The 21,898-nt window shown below is 50.1% G+C and overlaps 1 protein-coding gene across 1 annotated transcript in view; it reads left to right on the plus strand.

Moving 5' to 3' along the window:
- The window catches only part of GPR179 (G protein-coupled receptor 179), a 46,860-nt gene extending 26,776 nt beyond the window's left edge, over window positions 1-20,084 (plus strand). The window contains exons 4-11 of the mRNA XM_028702995.2: window positions 466-677; window positions 1,943-2,011; window positions 3,752-3,861; window positions 6,357-6,595; window positions 8,190-8,328; window positions 9,929-10,034; window positions 11,494-11,640; window positions 13,117-20,084. Coding sequence (XP_028558828.2) covers window positions 466-677; window positions 1,943-2,011; window positions 3,752-3,861; window positions 6,357-6,595; window positions 8,190-8,328; window positions 9,929-10,034; window positions 11,494-11,640; window positions 13,117-18,762 — 6,668 coding nt within the window. The 3' untranslated portion in view covers window positions 18,763-20,084. The remainder of the gene's footprint in view (window positions 1-465; window positions 678-1,942; window positions 2,012-3,751; window positions 3,862-6,356; window positions 6,596-8,189; window positions 8,329-9,928; window positions 10,035-11,493; window positions 11,641-13,116) is intronic.
- Window positions 20,085-21,898: the final 1,814 nt, after the last annotated feature.

Consider the following 21,898-nt stretch of genomic DNA (forward strand, 5'->3'; position numbering starts at 1 on the left):
ATCCCCTTCATCTGCATGCAATTCTTACCCAAATACAGTAAGGTAAAATAATAATAGACATGATAACAGAATGCAGAGAGAGAGAAAGATAAGAATAAGAACAGAGTAGGAAGAGAAAGATAGATAGATAAAGGTTGTGCCAGCAAGTATTCCTCATAATAGTCCAATGTTCAATCCAGGGTGATATCCATTTATTCCTCGCCCTGCTGATGTTTTCTCAATGTTCAGTCCAGGCATCAGATACTCATTACTTTTCCTTCCCGTCCAGGAAGGACGAGAGATTCTCTGCCACTGTTTTCCATCCTTATCTCCTAGACAGACTTTTTTTTCATTTTCTAGATTTCCAATCTCTCTCCCCCCACACCCAAGTATTAAAGGAGGCATGGTTGCTTTTCCTCCTGGGAGCCTTCCAAACCACTATTTTTTAACACGCTTCCTTTCGTAATTCATTCTCCCTGCCCGCAGGAGAAAGTGCTTCCCGGAATGGAGCGACAGATTCCGAGAGCTTGCTGGAGTGCCTCCCATGCCGCGAAGGATGTACGACCTGCACGGATGGCACGCCTTGTCTGATCCAGGAAGATTGGTCCTTGCGGGCTGCCGTCTTGGCATTCCAGGCCTTCTGCATGCTGGCTGTTTTCTTTAGCATGCTGATCTCCTACCACTTCCGGAAGAGCAAGGTAAGGGCAGGGATGGCCAGTGGGAAGAACTAGCTGCATTTGCACTTAAAGAGGCCCTGGACAGGAATAGGAGAGGGGCCAAAGCATTAGCTGTCGCTGGCTTACTTTGCCATAAAATAAAATATAATAATAATAATAATAATAATAATAATAATAATAATAATAATAATTACAGTGGTACCTCTGGTTACGAACTTAATTCGTTCCAGAGGTCCGTTCTTAACCTGAAACCATTCTTAAACTGAGGTACCACTTTAGCTAATGGGGCCTCCCGCTGCCGCCGCACGATTTCTGTTCTCATCATGAGGTAAAGTTCTCAACCCAAAGTACTACCGGGTTAGCAGAGTCTGTAACCCGAAGTGTTTGTAACCCGAGGTGTTTGTAACCCGATGCACCACTGTAATAATAATAATAATAATTTACATGTCACCCATCTGACTGGGTTGCCCCCGTGTCAGAGACCAGACTGAGGATTACAGCTCTGGTGAGGAATGGTGGGAGCCTCCCCCTCTTCCTACTCCTGGCCAGGATCCTGAAGCTGCCCAGGAACAATGGAGCAGTATAGATTTAGAGACTTGGTTTGTAGAGGGACATAGTTCGAAAGCAACAGTTGGGCAGAGCTGAGTGGGGGAAAAGCTAGGAGAAGCAGAACAGGAAGAGAGAGAGATAACTGACTCCCCTTTGCTGGAAAGTATCCAGCCTCTCTCTCCAAGGGCAAGCAGAGCTGATAAGGTTGCTACGCAGAAGGCTCAGTGGTCGTGAGAGCAGGTTGCAAGAAGTGGGAAGTGATGGAGACAACTTGGGGAGGGGGAGTAGGAGGGAAGCTTAAATAGGAGCACCTTCACTCCAAGAATGGATGCTTTGTTCTTTTGCTGTGGTCAGCAAAAGGGGCTCTTTTCGCTTTGTCCTGCTTATCAACAGCTGAAGGGGGTGGGGAGCCAAGCCCCTGGAGCCTGACATCCAGCCACTTTGGGTGTCTTTCCAACAAACTAAACACAGTAAGACATCAAACAATAAAAACTTCCCTATAAAGGGCTGCCTTCAGATGTCTTCTGAAAGTCAGATAGTTGCTTATTTCCTTGATATCTGATGGGAGGGCACTCCACAGGGCAGGCACCACCACCGAAAAGGCCCTCTGCTTTTCCTCACCATCGTTATCCTGCTCAGCATCGTCTTCTAACTTGAACATTTGTGCTGTCTCCAAAGCCACCATCCTTGGTAGCCTTGGGTTGCTCCTCCTTTTATGTTCATCTCTCTTCCCCTAGAGGATTCGAGCTTCGGGAGTCATTCTTCTGGAGATGATACTCTTCGGCTCGCTCCTGCTCTACTTTCCTGTGAGTGTCTGGGTTCGGATACCTAATGGGTTGAGTTTAGGGTGGCTAGGGTGGTGCAGTTGTTATGAGTGCTGGGCTAGGCGATAGGGGAAACCAGGGGTTAAATCCCAACTCGCCCATAAAGCTGACGGGGAGACCTTGGGCCGGTCACTCTGTCCCAGCCTCATATTCGTATAAATGAAATAAATAAATAAACTGCCCTCCACAAAAGGAAATGCCTCATTGGAAACAGAGGATCTTTATATAACATTTGCACATACTTGTGTATGTTGCATGGTCCTACCTTGTGGACATGCTTCTGGGACTGGTCCTGCATGCAGTTTGACTTCAGAGTCCTCCACCTCGTCCGCTGAAGAAGGGGAATCTGACGAGGCAGGTGAAGAGCTTTGCAGGGCCCTGAAACCCTACCCACTGACCATTGGAAATTGTCCCGCCTCTTGAGATTTCCCTGGGTATCGCCTGCATGTGTTCAGACTGGGTTTTCTCAGTCTTGGGGACTAGAAACTTGCTGGGGCTTTCTCAACAAACCTGGGTTTCTCAAGCCATTGAGTTCTATGTCCCCCAAGCTGATTTCTGCCCTTCATGGAATATATGCAGCCCTTGTCCCTTGGTGGCTATTTAGCCATGAAAAACACAGCCTGCAGGTTGAGAAGTTTTACATTAACCCACAGAAACGGATTTTGGCAGCTGACAGCAAAGGATGGAGATTGTGAAAGCCCTCGGGGTATGTAACTAGCCAATACCAAAGAGAGCAAGCTGAGTCTGAGAGAGATTGAGCTTGCCACCCTTGTTTTCTCAGCTGGGGAGTGTATTCTTTGTCACTCTTGATCTGGTCCTCCTAACAGGTGAGGCCAGGGAACAATTTCTTCCACTGTTGCCCCTCTCTCCCCAAAGGGCCTCTTCCTGACCCAGTGGGGCCAGTTGTCATGTTCTTAATATTGGGCTTCTGATTTTTTTTAACATGATTTTTATTAAGTTTTCCATGTTTCATTACATTTCCATATCAAAAATCAAAAATCCATAACTTAAGACATTGCTTAAATAAAGCATCGACCTCCTTCCCTCCCTCTAACTGACTTCCACACAACTTTACCAGTTTCTTCACATTTCTGTATCCACTTTTTTACCTTATGTCCGTCTTTTAGCATTCACCTTCTTATATGTAAATCAGCTTCCTGCATTGGAAGATTGGCAGATAAAGATGGTCGAATATGTGGAGTTGGCAAAGCCGACGGGGAAGATCCGGAATCGGCGTGATGAACTGTTTCAAAAGGACTGGAGCAAATTTATACTCTATGTGAAAGAAAATTGCAAACAGTTGAAAACGTTTGTAGGTTTGAGTTGAATGGGAAAATAAGGGTTTCTGGTTTTTCTAGAGACAGACATTGTTGGGAGAGATCACCCAGGTAAATTTTGGCCCACCAGGAGAGCGGACCAAATGATCCAATTCAATTCTTGCAACTCTCGCAAGAGAGACAGAACATGAGACTCTTAACCTCAGGGTCACAGGTTCGATTCCCACATTGGGCAAAAAGATTCCTGCACTGCAGGGGTGGTTGGACTAGATGACGCTTGTGGTCCCTTCCAACTCTACAATTCTATGTTTCCACGGATTTCTGGCTAGAGGAGCCCTATGCAAAAAGCCAGTGTCCTTTCGAATGTATGCATGTGGACCAGTGTCGCTTTGTTAAAAGGGTCCTCCTGATGTACATGACATCCCTGGCCTCTCCTTTCATACAGGTGTTTATCCTCTACTTCAAACCGAGCATCTTCCGCTGCATTGTTCTGCGCTGGGTGCGCATGCTGGGTTTCGCCATTGTCTATGGAACCATCACCCTCAAACTGTACAGGTAGGATTACCTTGAGGGACACTGGCCACGACAGGTGTTGTTTTTGCCTTTATTTTCCAAAAGAGGGGGTTGCTTTGCAATATTCACTCTGATCCCCAGGGGCTTAAGAAAACAAAGGACCATAAAAAATTAACATTTGGGGCCCAGACCCTTTTAGCCCAGCATATTGACTCTAGTCAGAGAGATCTGGGTAATTCATATAGCTACACAGTGTGTCTTTCTTGGCCTTTATACCACCTCAGCTTCCCCCAAAAGAATTCTGGGAATTGTGATTTGGCAAGAGTGCTGCAAATTCTGATATGGCCCTGGCCTCCACATAGAACAGCATTTTCCAAAGTTCCCTGGGAATTACTATTAAACTAGGGTAAGAGTGCATATAGGTATAAAAGTGAATCAGGGCAAATTGTATAATAATAATAATAATAATAATAATAATAATAATAATAATAATAATAATAATAATTTATACCCTGCCCATCTGGCTGGGCTTCCCCAGCCACTCTGGGCGGCTTCCAAAAGAATATTAAAATACTGTGATGCATCAAACATTAAAAGCTTCCCTAAACAGGGCTGCCTTCAGATGTCTTCTAAAAGTCTGGTAGTTGTTGTTCTCTTTGACATCTGGTGGGAGGGCGTTCCACAGGGAGGGCGCCACTACCGAGAAGGCCCTCTGCCTGGTTCCCTGTAACTTGGCTTCTCTCTGCTCCTCGTGGCTTGAGCCTGACTTTCCCATTTCCCTCGTGGCTTGAGCCTTTGCAACCCATTTGATGGATATTATATATAGGCCAACAAATTGATTGTAGATTTGGTGGTCTACTTTGCCCTCTCTCCTCATATGGGTTACCCATCTTTATTTTTATGCCCAAAATGTACATTTACTCAGTTAAACAGGTACTCATCTTCACCTGCTCCTTAAAAAAAAAAGTGGGCTTTTCTTATTTAAAAAAAGGAAAACTTTTTTAAAAGCAGCCTCAGGAAGGAGAGAGGAAACCAATCAATCCCCAGCCTATCAGTGCTGTATTTAACTAGCTTTTGCAACAAACAGGAAGGGTAAGTTCAACCCAGAAGAAGATTGCATGTCTGACCAAAAGCCGGCAAGTGTGCTGCCGAAGCAAACTCGCCGTTAAAAAGTACAGTGGTGCCTCGCAAGACGAAATTAATTCGTTCCGCAAGTCTCTTCGTCTTGCGAGTTTTTCGTCTTGCGATGCACGGTTTCCCATAGGGATGCATTGAAAAACAATTAATGCGTTCCTAGGGAAACCGCCTTCAGACCAGGTCCGGGGACAGTCTGTCCCCCGACCTCTTCTGAAGGCTGGGGGGGGGGCGAAAGTCTTTGCTCCCCCCGCCTGCATTCAAAAGCCCTCCGGGACAGCGGAGAAACGTGCTGCGTTTCTCCGCTCTCCCGGGAAGGCAGGCAGGGGGGAGCAAAGACTTTTGCCCCCCGCTGGCCTTCAGAAGAGGTCCAGGACCTCTTCTGAAGGCTGGCGGGGGGCAAAAGTCTTTGCTCCCCCCCTGCCTTCAAAAGATGTCCGCCCAGGGTTCGCGGACCTCTCCGCAAGCAGCGGCAGCGCTGCCGCAGCTTGCGGAGAGTTGCCGGCATGCCGAAGCCTGGGCGCGCTGAGATCAGCGCGCCCAGGCTTCGCGGCCCCGCCCCCGAAGTTCCCCGCTGTCCCGGGGCTTTTTAAAATGCTGGCGGGCGACAGCGGAGGCTTCGCTCCCGCACGCCAGCATTTTAAGATCGCCCCGACAGCGGAGAAGTTCCCCGCTGTCCCGGGGCTTTTTAAAATGCTGGCGGGCGACAGCGGAGGCTTCGCTCCCGCACGCCAGCATTTTAAGATCGCCCCGGACAGCGGAGAAGTCCCCCGCTGTCCCGGGGCTTTTTAAAATGCTGGCGGGCGACAGCGGAGGCACTTCCCCGCTGTCCCGGAGATTTCCCTATGGGCTTTCGTCTTGCGAAGGAAGCCCATAGGGAACTTCGTCTTGCAAAGCGCCTCCAAAACGGAAAACCCTTTCGTCTAGCGGGTTTTCCGTCTTGCGAGGCGTTCGTCTTGCGGGGTACCACTGTATGTACATCTGGATGCAATCTATGGGTTGTATGCGGTGGCAGCCATACTTAGAGTAGATCCACTAAAAGCATTAGAAGGGGAGGAAATGCCCTGGAAAGTGTGGGATGACATCTGCTTTGATGCAGCAGCGTCTAACCCCCCTGCAAACAAACTGGAACAAATGCCCATCAAATAACCAATGTTGTCTGATTTCCCTGTAAATCAGGATGAGTCACTCAATAAACAGGTTTGCCTGGAAGCACCCAGTGATCAATGTCGAAGGTGGTTTGGTTCCAACATTGGTCGGCTACGACCACTTCTCCCTTGAGCAACACCATTTGTGTGTGTGTATGTATATATATATATATCTATATATATATATATATATATATATATATATCATCGTCACCTTCCTCTTCCTCAGACCACCTCTCCCTTTCTACCCAACAGGGTCTTGAAGGTCTTTCTCTCCCGTACGGCCCAGCGAGTTCCTTACATGTCCAGCGGCCGGGTGCTGAAGATGCTGGCCTTGATTCTGCTCTTGGTGCTTTGGTTCTTAGCAGCCTGGACTGTCGGGATGCTGGAGAACATAGAAAAGAACATCCCGCTGGTGGTCCGCTCCCAGACCACCAGGGGCCTCCAGTTTTACATCTGTGACCACGACCGCTGGGACTACATGATGGTTGTGGGTGAGGACCCCTAATCCTCTGGCTTCTCTGCCACATGCAGGCTCCCCTTGGTCCGGTCCTGCTCTCTTTGGGGAGTCCCATAAGGTCTGCCAGGGTTCACTTCCTCCTGTGACAGTAGACAAAAACCAGGAAGCAAGCTGCCGCGATCATGAATGTTTGGCTTGCTTCTGCCAAGTCCCCTTCAGCATCAACAGCCTGGAATCATACATAACCTGTAGACTGAGCAGCGTTCCAGCCATTATGGGGGTGGGGGTGGTTTCATCTTAGGAGTCTCTTTTCTTTACCCGGTAGAGGCATGCTGTCTCTCTCTAATGGGACGTGGGTGGCGCTGTGGTCTAAACCACCGAGCCTCTTGGGCTTGCCGATCAGAAGGTCGGCGGTTTGAATCCCCACAACGGGGTGAGGCTCCTGTTGTTCTGTCCCAGCTCCTGCCAACCTAGCAGTTCGAAAGCACGCCAGTGCAAGTAGATAAATAGGTACTGCTGCGGTGGGAACGTAAACGGCGTTTCCGTGTGCTCTGGTTTCCGTCATGGTATTCCATTGCACCAGAAGCGGTTTAGTCATGCTGGCCAAATGACCCAGATAGCTGTCTGTGGACAAACGCCGGCTCCCTCAGCCTGAAAGTGAGATGAGAGCTGCGACCCCATAGTCACCTTTGACTGGACTTAACCGTCCAGGGGTCCTTTGCCTTTATATATATTTTTTGCTGTCTCTCTAGCTAGGTTGGCATCCGTCCCTCAATGGATTTTAACATCAGTAATCAATTGTTCATGTATGCGACGGGTGTTTGTGGATCGATTGTGAAAGACAGAGCATTTATATCAGCTGACATCCCTTTAAAAATATCTCTCTTCCTCACCCCACCCTCAGTGCTGTCTCTATTGCCCCATATTTAGTTTCTCCTCTCCGTGATCCTAACCCCACTCTTTCCCTGCCCCAGATCCCATTTCCATCTCATTCTAACCCAGTCCCTGCCCTCTCCAGTTCTCACTACCAGCCCCATGCCATCAGCTTCCCCCCAAAAAAACTGTCACCCCCACAACCTCCCAATAAATCACACATGCACAATAGATGGAATCAATTTCACGTTCGGTTGTCCAGCTGAGCGGATGTGCAGCAGGGCTAGGGAATGCAATGCGCTCCAGATACAGTCGTACTACAACTCCCATCAGCCCTTGTCAGCATGGTCTGTGCCCAGGGATGATGGGAGTTGTAGTCCAACAGCAACTGGAGAGCCACAGGTTCCCCACCTCCGATGCGCAGGCATGTGTGGGGTCACGGTTGGTGAGGAAACAGCAGAACCGACCCATCCTTAATTTGAGTGGGGCTTGCCCAGGCTGCATTTTAAGAGGCAGCTGAAAGGCTCTGGCTCCTGCATCGCTTATACGCCACATAGTGCACCTTGGGAGTCAGGTACCTCTGGGCATGCACAAAGTGCTCACTGCAAATCAATGAGTCACCGCTGTCTGCAGAGGGGGGAAATAACCACGGGAGGCAGGGGTGGGCGAGAGGGACAGAAGAGGCAAGCGGCAAAAACCTTACCGCATGGAGAATGGTTCATTTTGCCTCCTCTTCCCTATCTCTCGCTGTGCAGCTGAGATGCTGTTCCTGTTCTGGGGAAGTTTTCTCTGCTATGCCACTCGGACGGTCCCTTCCGCTTTCCACGAGCCTCGCTACATGGGCATCGCCCTCCACAACGAGCTGATAACTTCTGCTGCCTTTCACGTTGTCAGGTGAGAACAAATCACAGAACTGGAAGGGATGCCGAGCAGATCCACATCATAAACTTAAAGCACATGGGCTTGCCTTCCAAATAATTGTGGGAGCTGTAGTTCTCCCCCCCCCCCCCCGAGAGCTACAATTCCCTTAGCAAACTAGAGTTCCCAGGATTCTTTGCAGCGGAGGGTTTGCATGTACTTTGAATGGGCACCGAATATGCTTTAAATGCATGTGTAGAAAATCATCCGCTGCAACCCCCACTGCCTTGCTCAGGCCGGATCTGCAATGCAGGGTGCAAACCCAGATAAAGTGGGCTGTTTAGAGCCTACTGCAGCACCTCCAGTAACAGAGACCCTACCAGTTCCTGAAGCACCTGATTTCTACGGTCAAACTGTTAGGAACTTTCTCAAGTTTCCCCCAAATCTGCTCCCCTGCAGTATCTGGCCTCACTGGTTGTACAAATTGCCATAGTAGTGGGACCCAGAGGAGTTCTGCTTTGGGCTTGGCATAGTGTAGGTGCTTTGAGCATGAGCTGAGAGCCGGGAAATCCCAGGTTCAAAGCTTGCCTCTGCCAGGAGATCGGAAGATGGCCAATGGGCAAGGCAATCTCCTCTTAGCCCCAGCACACGGCATCTGCAATTAGATTGATAGTAACCCCAATGCCTCAAGGATGGCCTCTCCCCATGTGAACCAACCCAGACCCAGTCATCCCGGGAGACGTTCTCCCTGTGCACCTTCTGTGGCAGTGCTGGAGGACGGTGGCAACACAGGAACAGGGCCTTTTCCCTGGTGGCTCCCCACTCGGGGAATGCTTTCCTCTAGGGTACTTCCTATGGCGCCATCTTTATTTTTCTTTTGGTGCTAGGCAAAAACTTTCCCTTTTATCTGGGCTTTTAGCCCTTAATTTGAAAGGTTTCGAGTACTGTACTCATGGCCTCTTTTAGTGGGGCAGGATCTAGAAGATCTGCCTGATTTGCAGAGGTGTGTGTGTGTTTTTTAAAAAAACATTTCTCTTGGTTGTGTTTGTTGTAACTGGCTAAAGCGTCTGTATTGCGCTTGAGTCATTTTCGTGATGAAAGCAGCTTAATGACAACAGCCTACCTTTCAGGATTGTGGTAAGTACTACGGAAGATACAGTTGTACCTTGGAAGTCAAATGTAATCTCTTCCGGAAGTCTGTTCAACTTCCAAAACGTTCAGAAACCAAAGCACAGCTTCCGATTGGCTGCAGGAAGGTCCTGCAGCCAATCAGAAGCCACGGATGTCCTGTCGGACGTTCGGGTTCCAAAAACGTTCGCAAACCGGAACAATTCACTTCCGGGTTTGCGGCTTTCAGGAGCCAAAATGTTCAACTTGCAAGGCGTTTGGGATCTAAGGTACGCCTGCAAGACATGCAAAGTGCTGAGTGAAAGTAGAAAGCGCTAAAAGATTGCCAAGGCTGCCACTAATTTCAGCAGGAGAGGATTCCAAAATTCAACCGAACACTGCTCTGTGTGTGCGTGTGTGTGTTATAAATGAGCCTGCCATCATTTTAACAAAGAATGTATCACAGTTTAATTTTCCTATCCACCTTTTCCCTCTAATGCACTGCCACCCCATTTACTTCTGGCTTCAGGTTTTTCATGGTTCCTTCCTTGCACCCTGACTGGACACTTCTGCTGTTTTTTATTCATACGCATGTCACCACCACCATGACGCTTGCACTTCTTTTCATCCCAAAGGTATGAAAACTCCAGAATTCGATACAAAACTGTGCAGAGGCAGGATACCTCTGAATACTAGCTGTTGGGGACAGACAGGGATGAGTAAGAACATAAGAAGAGCCCTGCAGGATCAGGCCCATGCTCCATCTAAGTCCAGCACCCGCTTCTCACAATGGCCACCAAACAGCCATGAACTTCCTGCCCCGCATGTGAACCTATGCAGCTGGCTGATTAAGGAAACAGAACATTACATTAGAAGGGGCACGATAAAAGTTTATTGTACTGAAAACATACACTTCACTTGGCTTTACAAAATAAAACTCTGAACTGGTGATCTCTATGGTCCCAGGCAGAGGCCCCTTTTTACTCACCCAGGGCTTTTGGGGACGGACGGACTTGTGTTCCCACTGCCTGGGTCTCTCAGTTTCAAACTGTGCTTTTCTTTCGTTCCAGGGTTTTTAGAAAATAAATTTGTTGCCCTTTTTACTGTTTCACAGAACCATAGAATTGTAGCATCAGAAGGGACGCTTAGGATCATCTAGCATAGGCAATAGGCAAACTCAGCCCTCCAGATGTTTGGGACTACAACTCCCACCATCCCTAGCTAACAGGACCAATGGTCAGGGATGATGGGAGTTGTAGTCCCAAAACATCTGGAGGGCCAAGTTTGCCTATGCCTGATCTAGCCCAAATGCAGGAATATGCAGTTGTCCCAAACAGGGACCGAACCTGAAACCTTGGCATGCCCCACGGAGGACCTTAAGGTCCACAAATGACAACACCTTGGAGTTCCCAAGGCGCAAGGTGGTTAGATTGGTCTCAACTAGGGCCAGGGTCTTTTCGGTACTGGCCCCAACTTGGTGGAACGCTCTGTCACAAGAGACTAGGGCCCTGCGGGACTTGACATCTTTCCGCAGGGCCTGCAAGACAGAGCTGTTCCGCCTCGCCTTTGGTTTGGATTCAGTCTGACCCTTATGTCTTCCCTCCCCTTATGGTTTTGATTTATGGGCTACTTTTAAAATGAGGCTGCTTTTTAAATTGCATTTTAACCTGTATTTTAAATTGGGGTTTTTTTGTCCCCCCCCCCATTATGTTTCCATTGTAATTTTACTGGTGTTAGCCACCCTGAGCCTGGCTTTGGCAGGGTATAAATAAAATTATTTATTATTATTATTGACACCACACTCTTAAGACGACTGAGCTATCCAAGCATACCATGCTGTTTTGACTTGTTTTGCAGGGCATGCAGAGAACGCCTGTTATGAGGCAGCTCTGTAAACATAATTAGTAAATGAGCTGGGAGGGGGGAGCATAGTGCAAATGCAGCCTTAAGATGCAGATGGCCCTAAGTCTAGAAAGAGAGGCATTTTTTCTGTAACCAGTCTCTGAGCTTTTTGGGAAGCGGCAAGCTTGAAATGGGAAGACTGGCAGTGTACTGCTGAAGGAGATTCAGCAACCCGTGTCTTTCCCCCCACAGTTCCTGCATGCAGGATCGCCCTTGCGGGAGGAAATTGCTGCCGAGGTGTACGAGGACGAGCTGGACCTGAGGCGATCGGGCTCCTACCTGAACAGCAGCATCACGTCAGCCTGGAGCGAGCACAGCCTCGACCCCGATGACATTCGGGTGGGTGGAACACTCAGGACCTTCTTTTGACGCTAGCTATGCCAGAAACTGTGCAGAGTAAGAGTTGCCTTTTGCAGTCTTTCTCCTGAAGCAAACCAAATCCATACCACACAACCCGAAAGTCCAGGAAAGCTGGGGTGGAGGTCAAGATTTCCAGGCGATCTAGCTGCCTTTCTTCTCAACCTAGGGTTTTGGTTGTAGGGAACCAATTGGGAGCGGTGATAAAGCACTGACTCGGTGCATGTGTACAGCAGACAGACTTTTTTGTGCATGTGCACATTTCTGAGCACAATTCAAAGTGTTGGTGCTGACCTTTAAAGCCCTAAACGGCTTTGGCCTAGTATACCCGAAGGAGCATCTCCACCCCCATTGTTCAGCACAGACATGGACACTGAGGTCCGGCTCCAAGGGCCTTTTGGCGGTTCCCTCCCTGCGAGAAGTGAAGTTACAGGGAACAAGGCAGAGGGCTTCTCGGTAGTGGCACCCGCCCTGTGGAATGCCCTCCCATCAGATGTCAAGGAAATAATTTTTAGAAGATATCTGAAGGCAGCCCTGTTTAGGTATGTTTTTAATGACTGATGTCTTAATGTATTTTTAATATTTTGTTGGAAGCCGCCCAGAGTGGCTGGGGAAACCCAGCCAGATGGGAGCGGTATAAATAAATAAATAAATAAATAAATAAATAAATTGCACACCGATAACATCCCATCCGTGCCATCCATCCCTTACCACTCCATTCATGTTCACATATGAATGGATGTGCATTCATACAAACATTTAGTGCCCGGGAACGGGGCAAGCAAGCCTGAGATGCTTACCTTCCATTCCTTGCTATGGGTCAACCGTACGTGTCAAGGCCACATGGGAGAACTGAAAACCTCACTGTGGTCTGCCCCACCCAGCTAAAGGCTTCTGCCAACAGTGCTTCCTTGCCTCCTTTCCCATGCCACAACTGGCCCCCGGAAACGCCAGCATGGAATGTGGGGACCCATGACCCTTAATACTAGCTACTTCCGGTCAGTGCTTTTGGTTTCAAGGGGGTACTCAAGAGTACGCAGTACCAGCACCTCTTTTATTGTTGTTAAAAAGTGTGGCACTTAATGTAGTGACTTCATGGTGAGTCCCAGCACCTATTTTTCTAGAAAAAAAGCACTGCTTCCGGTGATCGTAAATATAGGGGGCCTGGGACCCTCCATATGGCATTGGACTCCCAATACCCATCAGCCAGGGATGATGGGAGTCGTAATCCAGCAAAACCCGGAGGGCTCACAGATTCTGCTCAAGGAACAGAAGGCCTTGCATTTATAAAACCCCACAGTGTTCTCGTTGAGCCCCTACGATGACACAACTGTTGCCATTAGGCTTTTGACTGAATAAGGGTTTTCTTTTTGTCTTCCCTCTTCCCCCCCTTTTGTGTCTGTGTCCCCCCGCTTCACCTCAACCGCCACCCCCCTCCCCGCTACACATAACATGTAGGATGAACTGAAAAAGCTTTACACGCAACTTGAGGTTCACAAGACCAAGAAGATGACGGCCAACAACCCTCATCTTCAGAAGAAGAGAAGCTCCAAGCGGGGCCTGGGCCGTTCCCTCATGAGGCGCATCACCGAGATCCCCGAGTCGATGTCCCGGCAGCACAGCAAAGAGGAGAAAGACGGGTCTGTGGGGGGAGGGAGCCGCTCCGGGTCCTACAAGCGCAGGCCCTTGGATTCCGGCAGCTCGAGCATGAAACTGAAAGAGGACTCCTCTTCCAGACACAAGGCAGCCTCCTCGCTGAAGAAGTCCTACAGCACTTACGAGCACGTGAAGGATGCCAAGGAGAACAGCTTACCAGCCAGGCACGACAGTTGCAAAGAAGCTCCTTTGCTAGACTCGCTGATGAGGAAAAAGCTAGCCAAGAAAGCCTCGGAGAGGTCCAACAGCGACTCTCTCGACGACTCGGCCCCTCTGGTCTACAAGTCAGCCAGCGCTCACAACCTGACGGCGGATAAGAAGCCTCTGCATCCCAGGCCTTCCCCTCTGCAGAAATCCCTCAGCGTCGTCACCAGCGCCAAAGAGAAAGCCTTGCTCCTCACCAGCAGGGCCTACTTGGAAGACGGCAGTAAGCTAGCCCAAGACAAAGGGAGCAGAGCAGCTGTGGAAAGTGACTCTGCAATGGAAAGTGACGTCTCCGGGCACACAGAGGTTACTGACGTGGCCTCGGAGGTGGCAGTGAAGCAGCTCCAGAGGGACGATACCTCAGAGGGAACTGTGAGCTCCCTCCTGGAAGACGGCAGCTCCAGCAGAGAAGCTGCGACGGCCCCCTCGACGCCCTCGGAAAGCAGATCCCAGAAGCATGTCACATACGCGTCCATCAGGAGCATCAGCGTCAACACCTCCGATTTGCTTGGGAAGAGGCACCCGATCAGCAAGAAGATACCCCCCGAACCACCTGTCAGGCAGCAAAGTTTGGCTCACAGCCTCAAAAGGAAAGACTCTGCTCCTCAGGATGGCCTGGACCAAATGCAACCTTCTTCTGAGCCCTGCCCAGGTGATCTCAAAGATGGACCCATGCTGGCAAACATATGTCCATGGGAAACAGAGGAGCCTCTGGCAAAGGCTGAGACAGAAAGGACTAGGCAGGCCGAAGGAGCCGTGCCACTTTCTTCCCCGGTGGCGCTAAACAGGCTGGCCTCCATGGCTGCAGAAGTCTGCCCTTGGGAAGTCATGGAAGTGCCTGTCCCGAGCAAAAAGGACTCTGAGACAAGCGAGTCAGACAGCCAGAAGAGTTCTCCTGAGAAACAGCCCCAAGCATCCATTTCCAAAAGCTCCATGAAAGGCTTAGGCATGGCCATCAAAGCGTTCAACCGGTCGAGGATAAAGACAAGCATAAGGGCAAGGAAGGATGCCGAAGAAAGCCAGAAGAAAAATGAGAAGGATGCCAACGGAAAGAGTGAGAAGCCCAAGATGGCAGCGACAGCCTCAGTGTCTGCCGGAGGAGGGTCACCAAGGAAACAGGTGGTTGCAGAGACCAGGGCAAAGGTAGTCAGCAAGCAAGCAACCATTTGTCCTTGGGATGAGAAAGAGGAGGAGGAAGAGGCCCTTCCGAGCACTAAGAATAGTCCAAGCAAAGTGCTGGAGGTCTGTCCTTGGGAGGTCAGCACAGAAGCAATAGGTTCCCAAGGTGCTGGAGAGATGCACCCTAGCAGGCTGGAAAGAAGCAAGAGCCAACGGGAATCTGTGTGCCCCTGGGAGAGTGTGGAGGAGGATCAAAAGCGAGAGGGCAAAACTGCTACCACTCCCTCTCTAGTGGTTTCCAAGGCAGACAGCAAAAAGGCAGAGGCGTGTCCTTGGGAAGTGGCTGAGATCCCAGCCAGCACAAAAACTGACCAACCGTCCTGGGGAACCAGCAGTGCCTTGACAGAGGACAAGGCAGTAACAGAGGGCAGAGGGAAGCCTTCTGTTGGGCCCAAGAAAGGAACATCTTTGAGAGAGGCTCTTCCAAGTGAATCCCAAGAGAAGGCTGATTCCAGAGATATCAAGGAGCCCTCTCTGGGAACAGAGATTGAGAAGAGCCCGGACCTGTCCAAGGGAGACCGAAAGAAACCTGGGAGCGTTGAGAGCAGGAGGGCACAGGTTAGTCCTTGGGAATCTGAAGAGGTCGACATCAGTGTTAAAACACAGATCTGCCCTTGGGAAATGGAAGAACTTCCATCAAAGATAAAGACATCTCAGGAGGAGAATGAAGGATCCTCCAAAGAGACAAAGAGCACCACCCTGCTAAGACCATCAGGAGGGAAAGAAGCCAGCCGCCAAGAAGACTCTGTTTGCCCCTGGGAGTCCATGGAATTGCCAAGGGGGAAAGATGCTCAACATGGAGCAACTCTAAGGAAATCTGACAGCGGAGCAGACGTCAAAGCGGCAATATGCCCTTGGGAGATGAGCGATGCAGCATCGGAGAAAGTGTGTGGAGTTTCAGGGGAAGGCTCCAAAGGGACTGAAGGCAAAAAGATCAAAAGTCCGTTGTCCAAAAACAGGAAACTGGAGAGAGACAGCAGCTATCAAGGCACTGTTTGCCCTTGGGAGGATGCAGGTGCTGAAGGCTCTTCTACAAAACCTGCCACCCAAACACAAGAACCGCCCAAAGCAGCTTTGAAGGCATCAAGCAGTGGGGAAGGTAAAAAACTGGAGGTCTGCCCTTGGGAAACGGAGGCCGCCGCAGTGTGTCCCTGGGAAGCAGCTGCACCTTCATTAGAAAAAGGACCGAACTGGCCTGAAGGAGAACCTTCCAAGGGCATTATATTGCAAGCACCACATCCCCTTAAAACACCAGAGGACACCGTACAGCGCAGCTCTGTCTGTCCCTGGGAGGACGTGGAATTGGAGGGTACTTTGCTAAAGCCCTGTGCAAAAGCTTTAGACCCAAGTAACGTCAGCTCAAAGAAGCCTGACAGCTTCCAGAGCAAAAAGGCAGAGGTTGCTCCCTGGGAAGCACAAGAGGCAGAAGCAGGTATTAGAACAGCAAGCACAGTCTCCAAAGAGGAGAAAACAGGACCTAGGGATACAGCACCAGAGAAGGGAAGCAGCGGGACTAGAGAGCCAGTCTGCCCATGGGAGAGCACAGGTAGGGAAGATTCACTTATCCAACCTAAGCTCAAGAGTCCGGATCTGTCCAAAGGCAGCTTGAAATTGGACCCTGTGGAAAGCCAAAAGGCAGAAATTTGTCCGTGGGAAACTGTAAGCGCCGACGTTGGTGCTAAAGCAGAAATCTGCCCCTGGGAAGTGCCTCCAGCTCAGTCAGAAAGAAGGTCCTCAAAGCAAGATGCCAATGGGGCAGCAAAGGTGGTTGGAGACGCCACGTCTAAACCTCTGGAGAAGGCAAGCAGTCCACGAGAATCTATCTGCCCTTGGGAGACCGTGGACACCGATGACCCGTCAACCAGGCCCAGTGCTAAGAGTCCGGGCCCATCTAAAGCCGGCTCTAAAAAATCCATTAGCGTTGAAAGCCTTAAGGTGGAGGTGTGTCCCTGGGAAAGTCAGGAAGAAGAACCCAGCCCTAAGGCAGATGTGTGCCCATGGGAGATGCCTTCAAGTCCAGTAGGCAAGAGGCCATCGCCAGAGGGTGCTGGGGCTCGTGAGAGCCAGAGGGCTGCCCCACTGAACCAAGTAGGTGCTTCTAAAACAACAGAGAAGGTGAGAAGCGCTCGAGAGTCTGCCTGCCCCTGGGACAGCGCAGAAGAACCCAGTGAACTCTCTGCTCAACCTGAAGGGTCCAAAATCCCTACCAAGAAATCAGACAGTGTTGAGAGCTTAAAGGCAGAGGTCTGCCCTTGGGAAGTAGCTGAAGGAAGTGCGGTGGGGAAGGAGGAGGAGGGTGGGGTCGCCAAAGGGAAAGACGGCAGCAGGAGCCCCTCCCCACGGGTTTTATGGAAGCCAATGGAGGAGCTAAGTAGCTCGCGAGAGGACATCTGTCCATGGGAGAGCATGGAGCTTGATGAACCTTCAGGAAGGTCCGGAGGCCAAAGCCCAGCCCTATCCAAAGCTGGATCAAGGAAATCAGACAGCGCTGAAAGTCTACGGGCCGAGGTTTGTCCATGGGAGATGGAGGAAGAGGAAACAAGCAGCACGATGGACATCTGCCCATGGTCTGTAGCCACAGCCCCATTTGAAAAAGGGAAGGGAATGGGGAGGCCACTTGAGACTTCCCAGGGGAAGAAAGGCAAGGCACAAAGAAGTCCAGACTCAAAGAAAGCGGGAGGAGAAACATTTAAGAAGATAGAGAAGTCAAAAAGCCACCAGGAGTATGGTGGCACCCGGGAGAGTATGGACTTTGAGAAACCACCTGCCAAAAGCACCCGAAGTCTAGATCTGTTGCAGGTCAGGACAGAAGTAACCAGCCCTCAAGAATCCATCTGCCCTTGGGAGAGCGTGGAACTGTCCAGCAGCAGAAGTCCAGACCTGTCCCGAGCTAGCTCAAAGAAATCAAGCAGCGCCGAAAGCTTGAGGGCAGAGGTGTGTCCTTGGGAAGTTGAGGATGAGGAGTCTAGTGGCAAGACTGATATGTTCCCCGTGAAAACGCCGCCAGCGCCAGTCGCCAGAGGGGCACCAATGCAAGATGCAAAGGGAGCATCAACGGCCAAAGCGCTGACCGCTCCAGGTTTGAAGACAGCTGGGGGAGAAATTGCCTCTAAGAAGATAGAGAAGACTCAAAGCCATCAAGGGTTTTCTCACCCCCAGAAAACTGGCGACGAATTCTCAGTAAAAGGGAGTAAAAGCCTAGATCTGTCCAAGGTTGGCTCCATGAAATCAGAGAGTGTTGAAAGTCTAAAAGCTGAGGTTTGCCCATGGGAGACCCAGGAATTTGGATCTCCTGCCCAGGTTGAAGTGTGCCCATGGGACCTGGCTGGGGCGCTGTTCGAGAAAGGGACACTGAGTAAGGATGTGGGTGCCGTTTCAAAGGAGGGTATAACAGCAGGTTCAAAAGGCCCCGAAAAACCACCAAAACCTCTGCAGAAAGGGACAAGCATTCGAGAAAACATCTGTCCATGGGAGAGCACGGATGCTGCAGAAGTCTCGATTGCAAGTGCTCCTGCCACTGCCGCCTCCAAGAAGCCCGGCAGCACCGAAAGCAGGAAGACAGAGGTCTGCCCTTGGGAAACAGATCAGCCGGAAGCATCCGCTAAAGAAGACGTTTGTCCGTGGGAAGCAGGAACGCTGTTGCCTACTAAGAATGAAAGACACCCGACACACACCGGTGGGACAGAGAAGGCAACAGCTAGCGTGAAGAGGTCCCAGAGCAAAGAGGCTGGTCTGGCTGGACACAAGCCTTTGTGTCGTAGTCTTCCGCCCCAAGGTCTAAGCAAAGGCAGCAGCCTACTTGTGGATACACCAGCGAGACGCCAAAGTGACCGCCCTGTGGCTGACGTCTGCCCTTGGGAAGCAGAGGGGGACTCTGTATTGACTGGGGGAGAGACTGCTGAAATCAGCAAAAGCTTCTCTGAGGTGTGTCCCTGGGATGAGCCCAGCCCTGCTGCTGCCACCGCCACTTCAATGAAAAGCAAAGGGAAGGAGTCTGGGGCGGGCGAGGCGGAGGGTCCCCCCAGCAAAGCCAAATCAGACATCTGTCCCTGGGACTGTGACTGAACCCGACGCAGCCGAGGACTCGCTTAGAGAGAAAAATCTTCTTGAGAAAGGACTGCCCAGCAGCCGCAAAATGGCTCAAGTAAGCCAGCTGCACGGATTTGAAAACAAAAGACTTCTGCCAGCTCTGGTGATGCTGCTGACCACATTTGATAAGGGAAATGCACTATGCTTGGGCATTACCAGGCTGGTGGACTGCTGTTTGTTAGAGAAAAGTTGTACCTTCCTGCCTTCATTTGCAGAAAACCCAAGCTAGCTGCTAAAGTCTGCACGTTCCGTTCTGTGTGTGTAGCATGTAGAACCCAGCCTTGCCTTGACGTCCCCCCAGGTGTTTCCAGACCACCCACTCCTGATGTCTGCAAACAACACCACCTTGATAACATGCTCACATTAAACAAGTAAATTAATAAGAGGGGCTTTGAGCAAGCTTGAACATCAAATCACAAGGGAACTGGGAACTATTCGACAGAGAGACTTGCATAAATTACATAGGTTTCTTTCCTGGGTTTTCTTTTACAACTTTGATCTGAACTAGGTGGCTTAACGGGTTGGGAACAAGAACAAATGTAGTTCATTGTGGCTGATGAACGACTGGGTAATGAATCCCGAAGTGTTACTTATTGTTTCAAGTAATGAGCGCACCTTCTGTATTCCCTTTGCAAGGGAAAGGGGATGATTCTGCTCAGGATAATCTTCCCGTTTAATTCCAAACCTCATACCTGCTCTTCTCTATTTATCGCAGCAGTGGAGAACCTTTGGCCCTTCAGGTTGCTGTTGGACTACAACTCCCATCATCCCTGATCATTAGCCATGCTGGTTGGGGCTGATGGGAGTTGTAGCCCAGCGACACCTGGAGGGCCATTGGTTCCCAACTGCTGATTTATCAGAATTGGGGCCAGCCCTATCATTGGATAAAATAAGGCAGTTGCCTCTCGTTGGGCATCATGAAAGCGCAACAAAAAAGTTTATTCTTTGCTATTATTGCATTTGCCGCAGAGAGAGAAGAGGCGTTCATGGTATTTTCTGTCTCAGGTGCCAAAATAACTTGGCTGATCTTGGGTACTATACTATGCACCTTGATTTGGGGTGGGGTCCAACATTTGCTGCTCCAGCTCAGGCAGCAAAGCTTCTCAAGTTGGACCTGCTCCCAGACCCACATAAGGTTAACGGTTTGTTTTTTAATGCCTCCAAAGGTATCTGAATGTTAACTTTTGGTTATCAGTCGCTCCGCAAGTCATCCCCCACGCCCAGATGTTTTCACATATCTTTTGGGAGGATGTGTCAAGAGCAGTTTTAATAATTGGCTGACACAAAGGAAGCCTTAATGTTTGTGGGAATTTTCCCAGGGATTAAGCCTGGGACTTTCCAGCCCTGCTGGATTGGACAAAAAGCCCATCTACCAGCTCAGCATCCTATTCTCACAGTGGCCAACCAGGTGCCTATCTACTGGAAGCCTGGAAACATGCTGCCTTTTCCTGCTCTGGGCCAGGCAAGTCTTTCTGTTTGCCAGCATGAACCGAGTGTGCACAGTGAAGCACACACAAGACTTCCCTGCCACTGCCTATTGCAGAGGAGTGGCAGCTAAGCTGTAACTTCTACAAAGTTTGTTCATTGTTACTTGGCTACCGAACGGAGGGGGCTAACCCTTCCTTCCTGCCTCTGCTGACCCTTAGTCTTTTGCCCTTTCTTCTTAAATTGTGTGCCAGACTTTGACCTGCTTATTCCCCCCCCCCCCAAATGAAACTCAGGAAGTAGCTTTAGGTTCAGTACTAGGACAAGCTAATCAGCACTATGGCAGTCAGTAGGCTTTCACCTTGTCTTTTGGGGCATGCATGGTGGCATGGACAGAAATGACCCAATCCAAGAGTCACTGCAGGAGAGAAAAAATATCTCGGTGTGGCAACACTGGCAACACATACCGCATAAAGCAGCCTCCATATGGTGGTTGTAGCTTGGTAATTAAGCCCTCGATTGATGGACAAAGTATCTCTAGGTTGGACAGGGAAGGAGCCCTGCCTGACAGAGACACTGCCAGTCACTGGCCAGTTTTGTTGGAGACACACTTCTAGAATAAAATAATAATTGCACAGCCTCAAAGAATAGCTTCCGTATTCCTTATTGAGTCTCTGGTCTGACTGCCTTAGTTAGAGGCAAGCAAACCCAAAACAGTGACTGACACCGAGATGCAGCGTCCCTCCAAAAGTGGGTAACTCTGCTGTGTCTCTGCAACTGTGAGCGACAGGATCACTTAACCACACCAGAGAGGCAGCAGAATTACACCAAGGAGACCAAGTGGGAAAGAGGCATGGCCAGAGTAGTGAATCATAGAAACACAACGGGTAGGCAGCCTCCTCTGAGGACGGACACCTTGGGCTCAAAGGAGCCTTTTGTTGATTTCTCATGCCACACTGCTGCCATGCCCTGGGGTCATCCTTTCTGGAACGGCCAACCTGGAGAGCTTGCAGTGTGATTTTCTTTGGAGGTCCCTCTCTATTCCCAGTTCCTTTGCCCTGCAAGGCAAGGCTGCTCTTATCCCCACTCTACAAAGCTTCACTGGGCCTAAGTCCCTCCTTTCTGGTCCAGAGCCAACTCGGTTTACTGGCCCAGTACATGGAAGCGCGCAGCAGGAATGGAGGCATCTCAGCACAACATGGCGGCACTATGGGGATAGCCTATTCAAACTCAGCATCCCAGGAAACATTGCCTACAGGAGATTCCATCCTAGCTGCCATTGTGCATAAGAAAACATGTCGCCAGGACTGGATTTCTGGTAGAAAAGCCCCCTTATAGTGTACAAAAGTACAGTGGTACCTTGGGTTACAGATGCTTCAGGTTACAGATGCTTCAGGTTACAGACTCCGCTAACCCGGAAGTTGTTCCTGGGGTTAAGAACTTTGCTTCAGGATGAGAACAGAAATCATGTTCCAGTGGTGCGGCAGCAGCGGGAGGCCCCATTAGCTAAAGTGGTGCTTCAGGTTAAGCACAGTTTCAGGTTAAGAATGGAACTCGAGAACGAATTAAGTTCTTAACCCGAGGTACCACTGTACAGGAAGTGAATAGGTTCAACTGGCCTGGCTTGACCCATCGGCAACCTAGTGAGGCTCAAGGGGTTGAGAGATGGATTCCTGCGCACATCTAA

Source organism: Podarcis muralis, chromosome 13 (assembly GCF_964188315.1).
Source record: "Podarcis muralis chromosome 13, rPodMur119.hap1.1, whole genome shotgun sequence".
NCBI lineage: Eukaryota > Metazoa > Chordata > Lepidosauria > Squamata > Lacertidae > Podarcis > Podarcis muralis.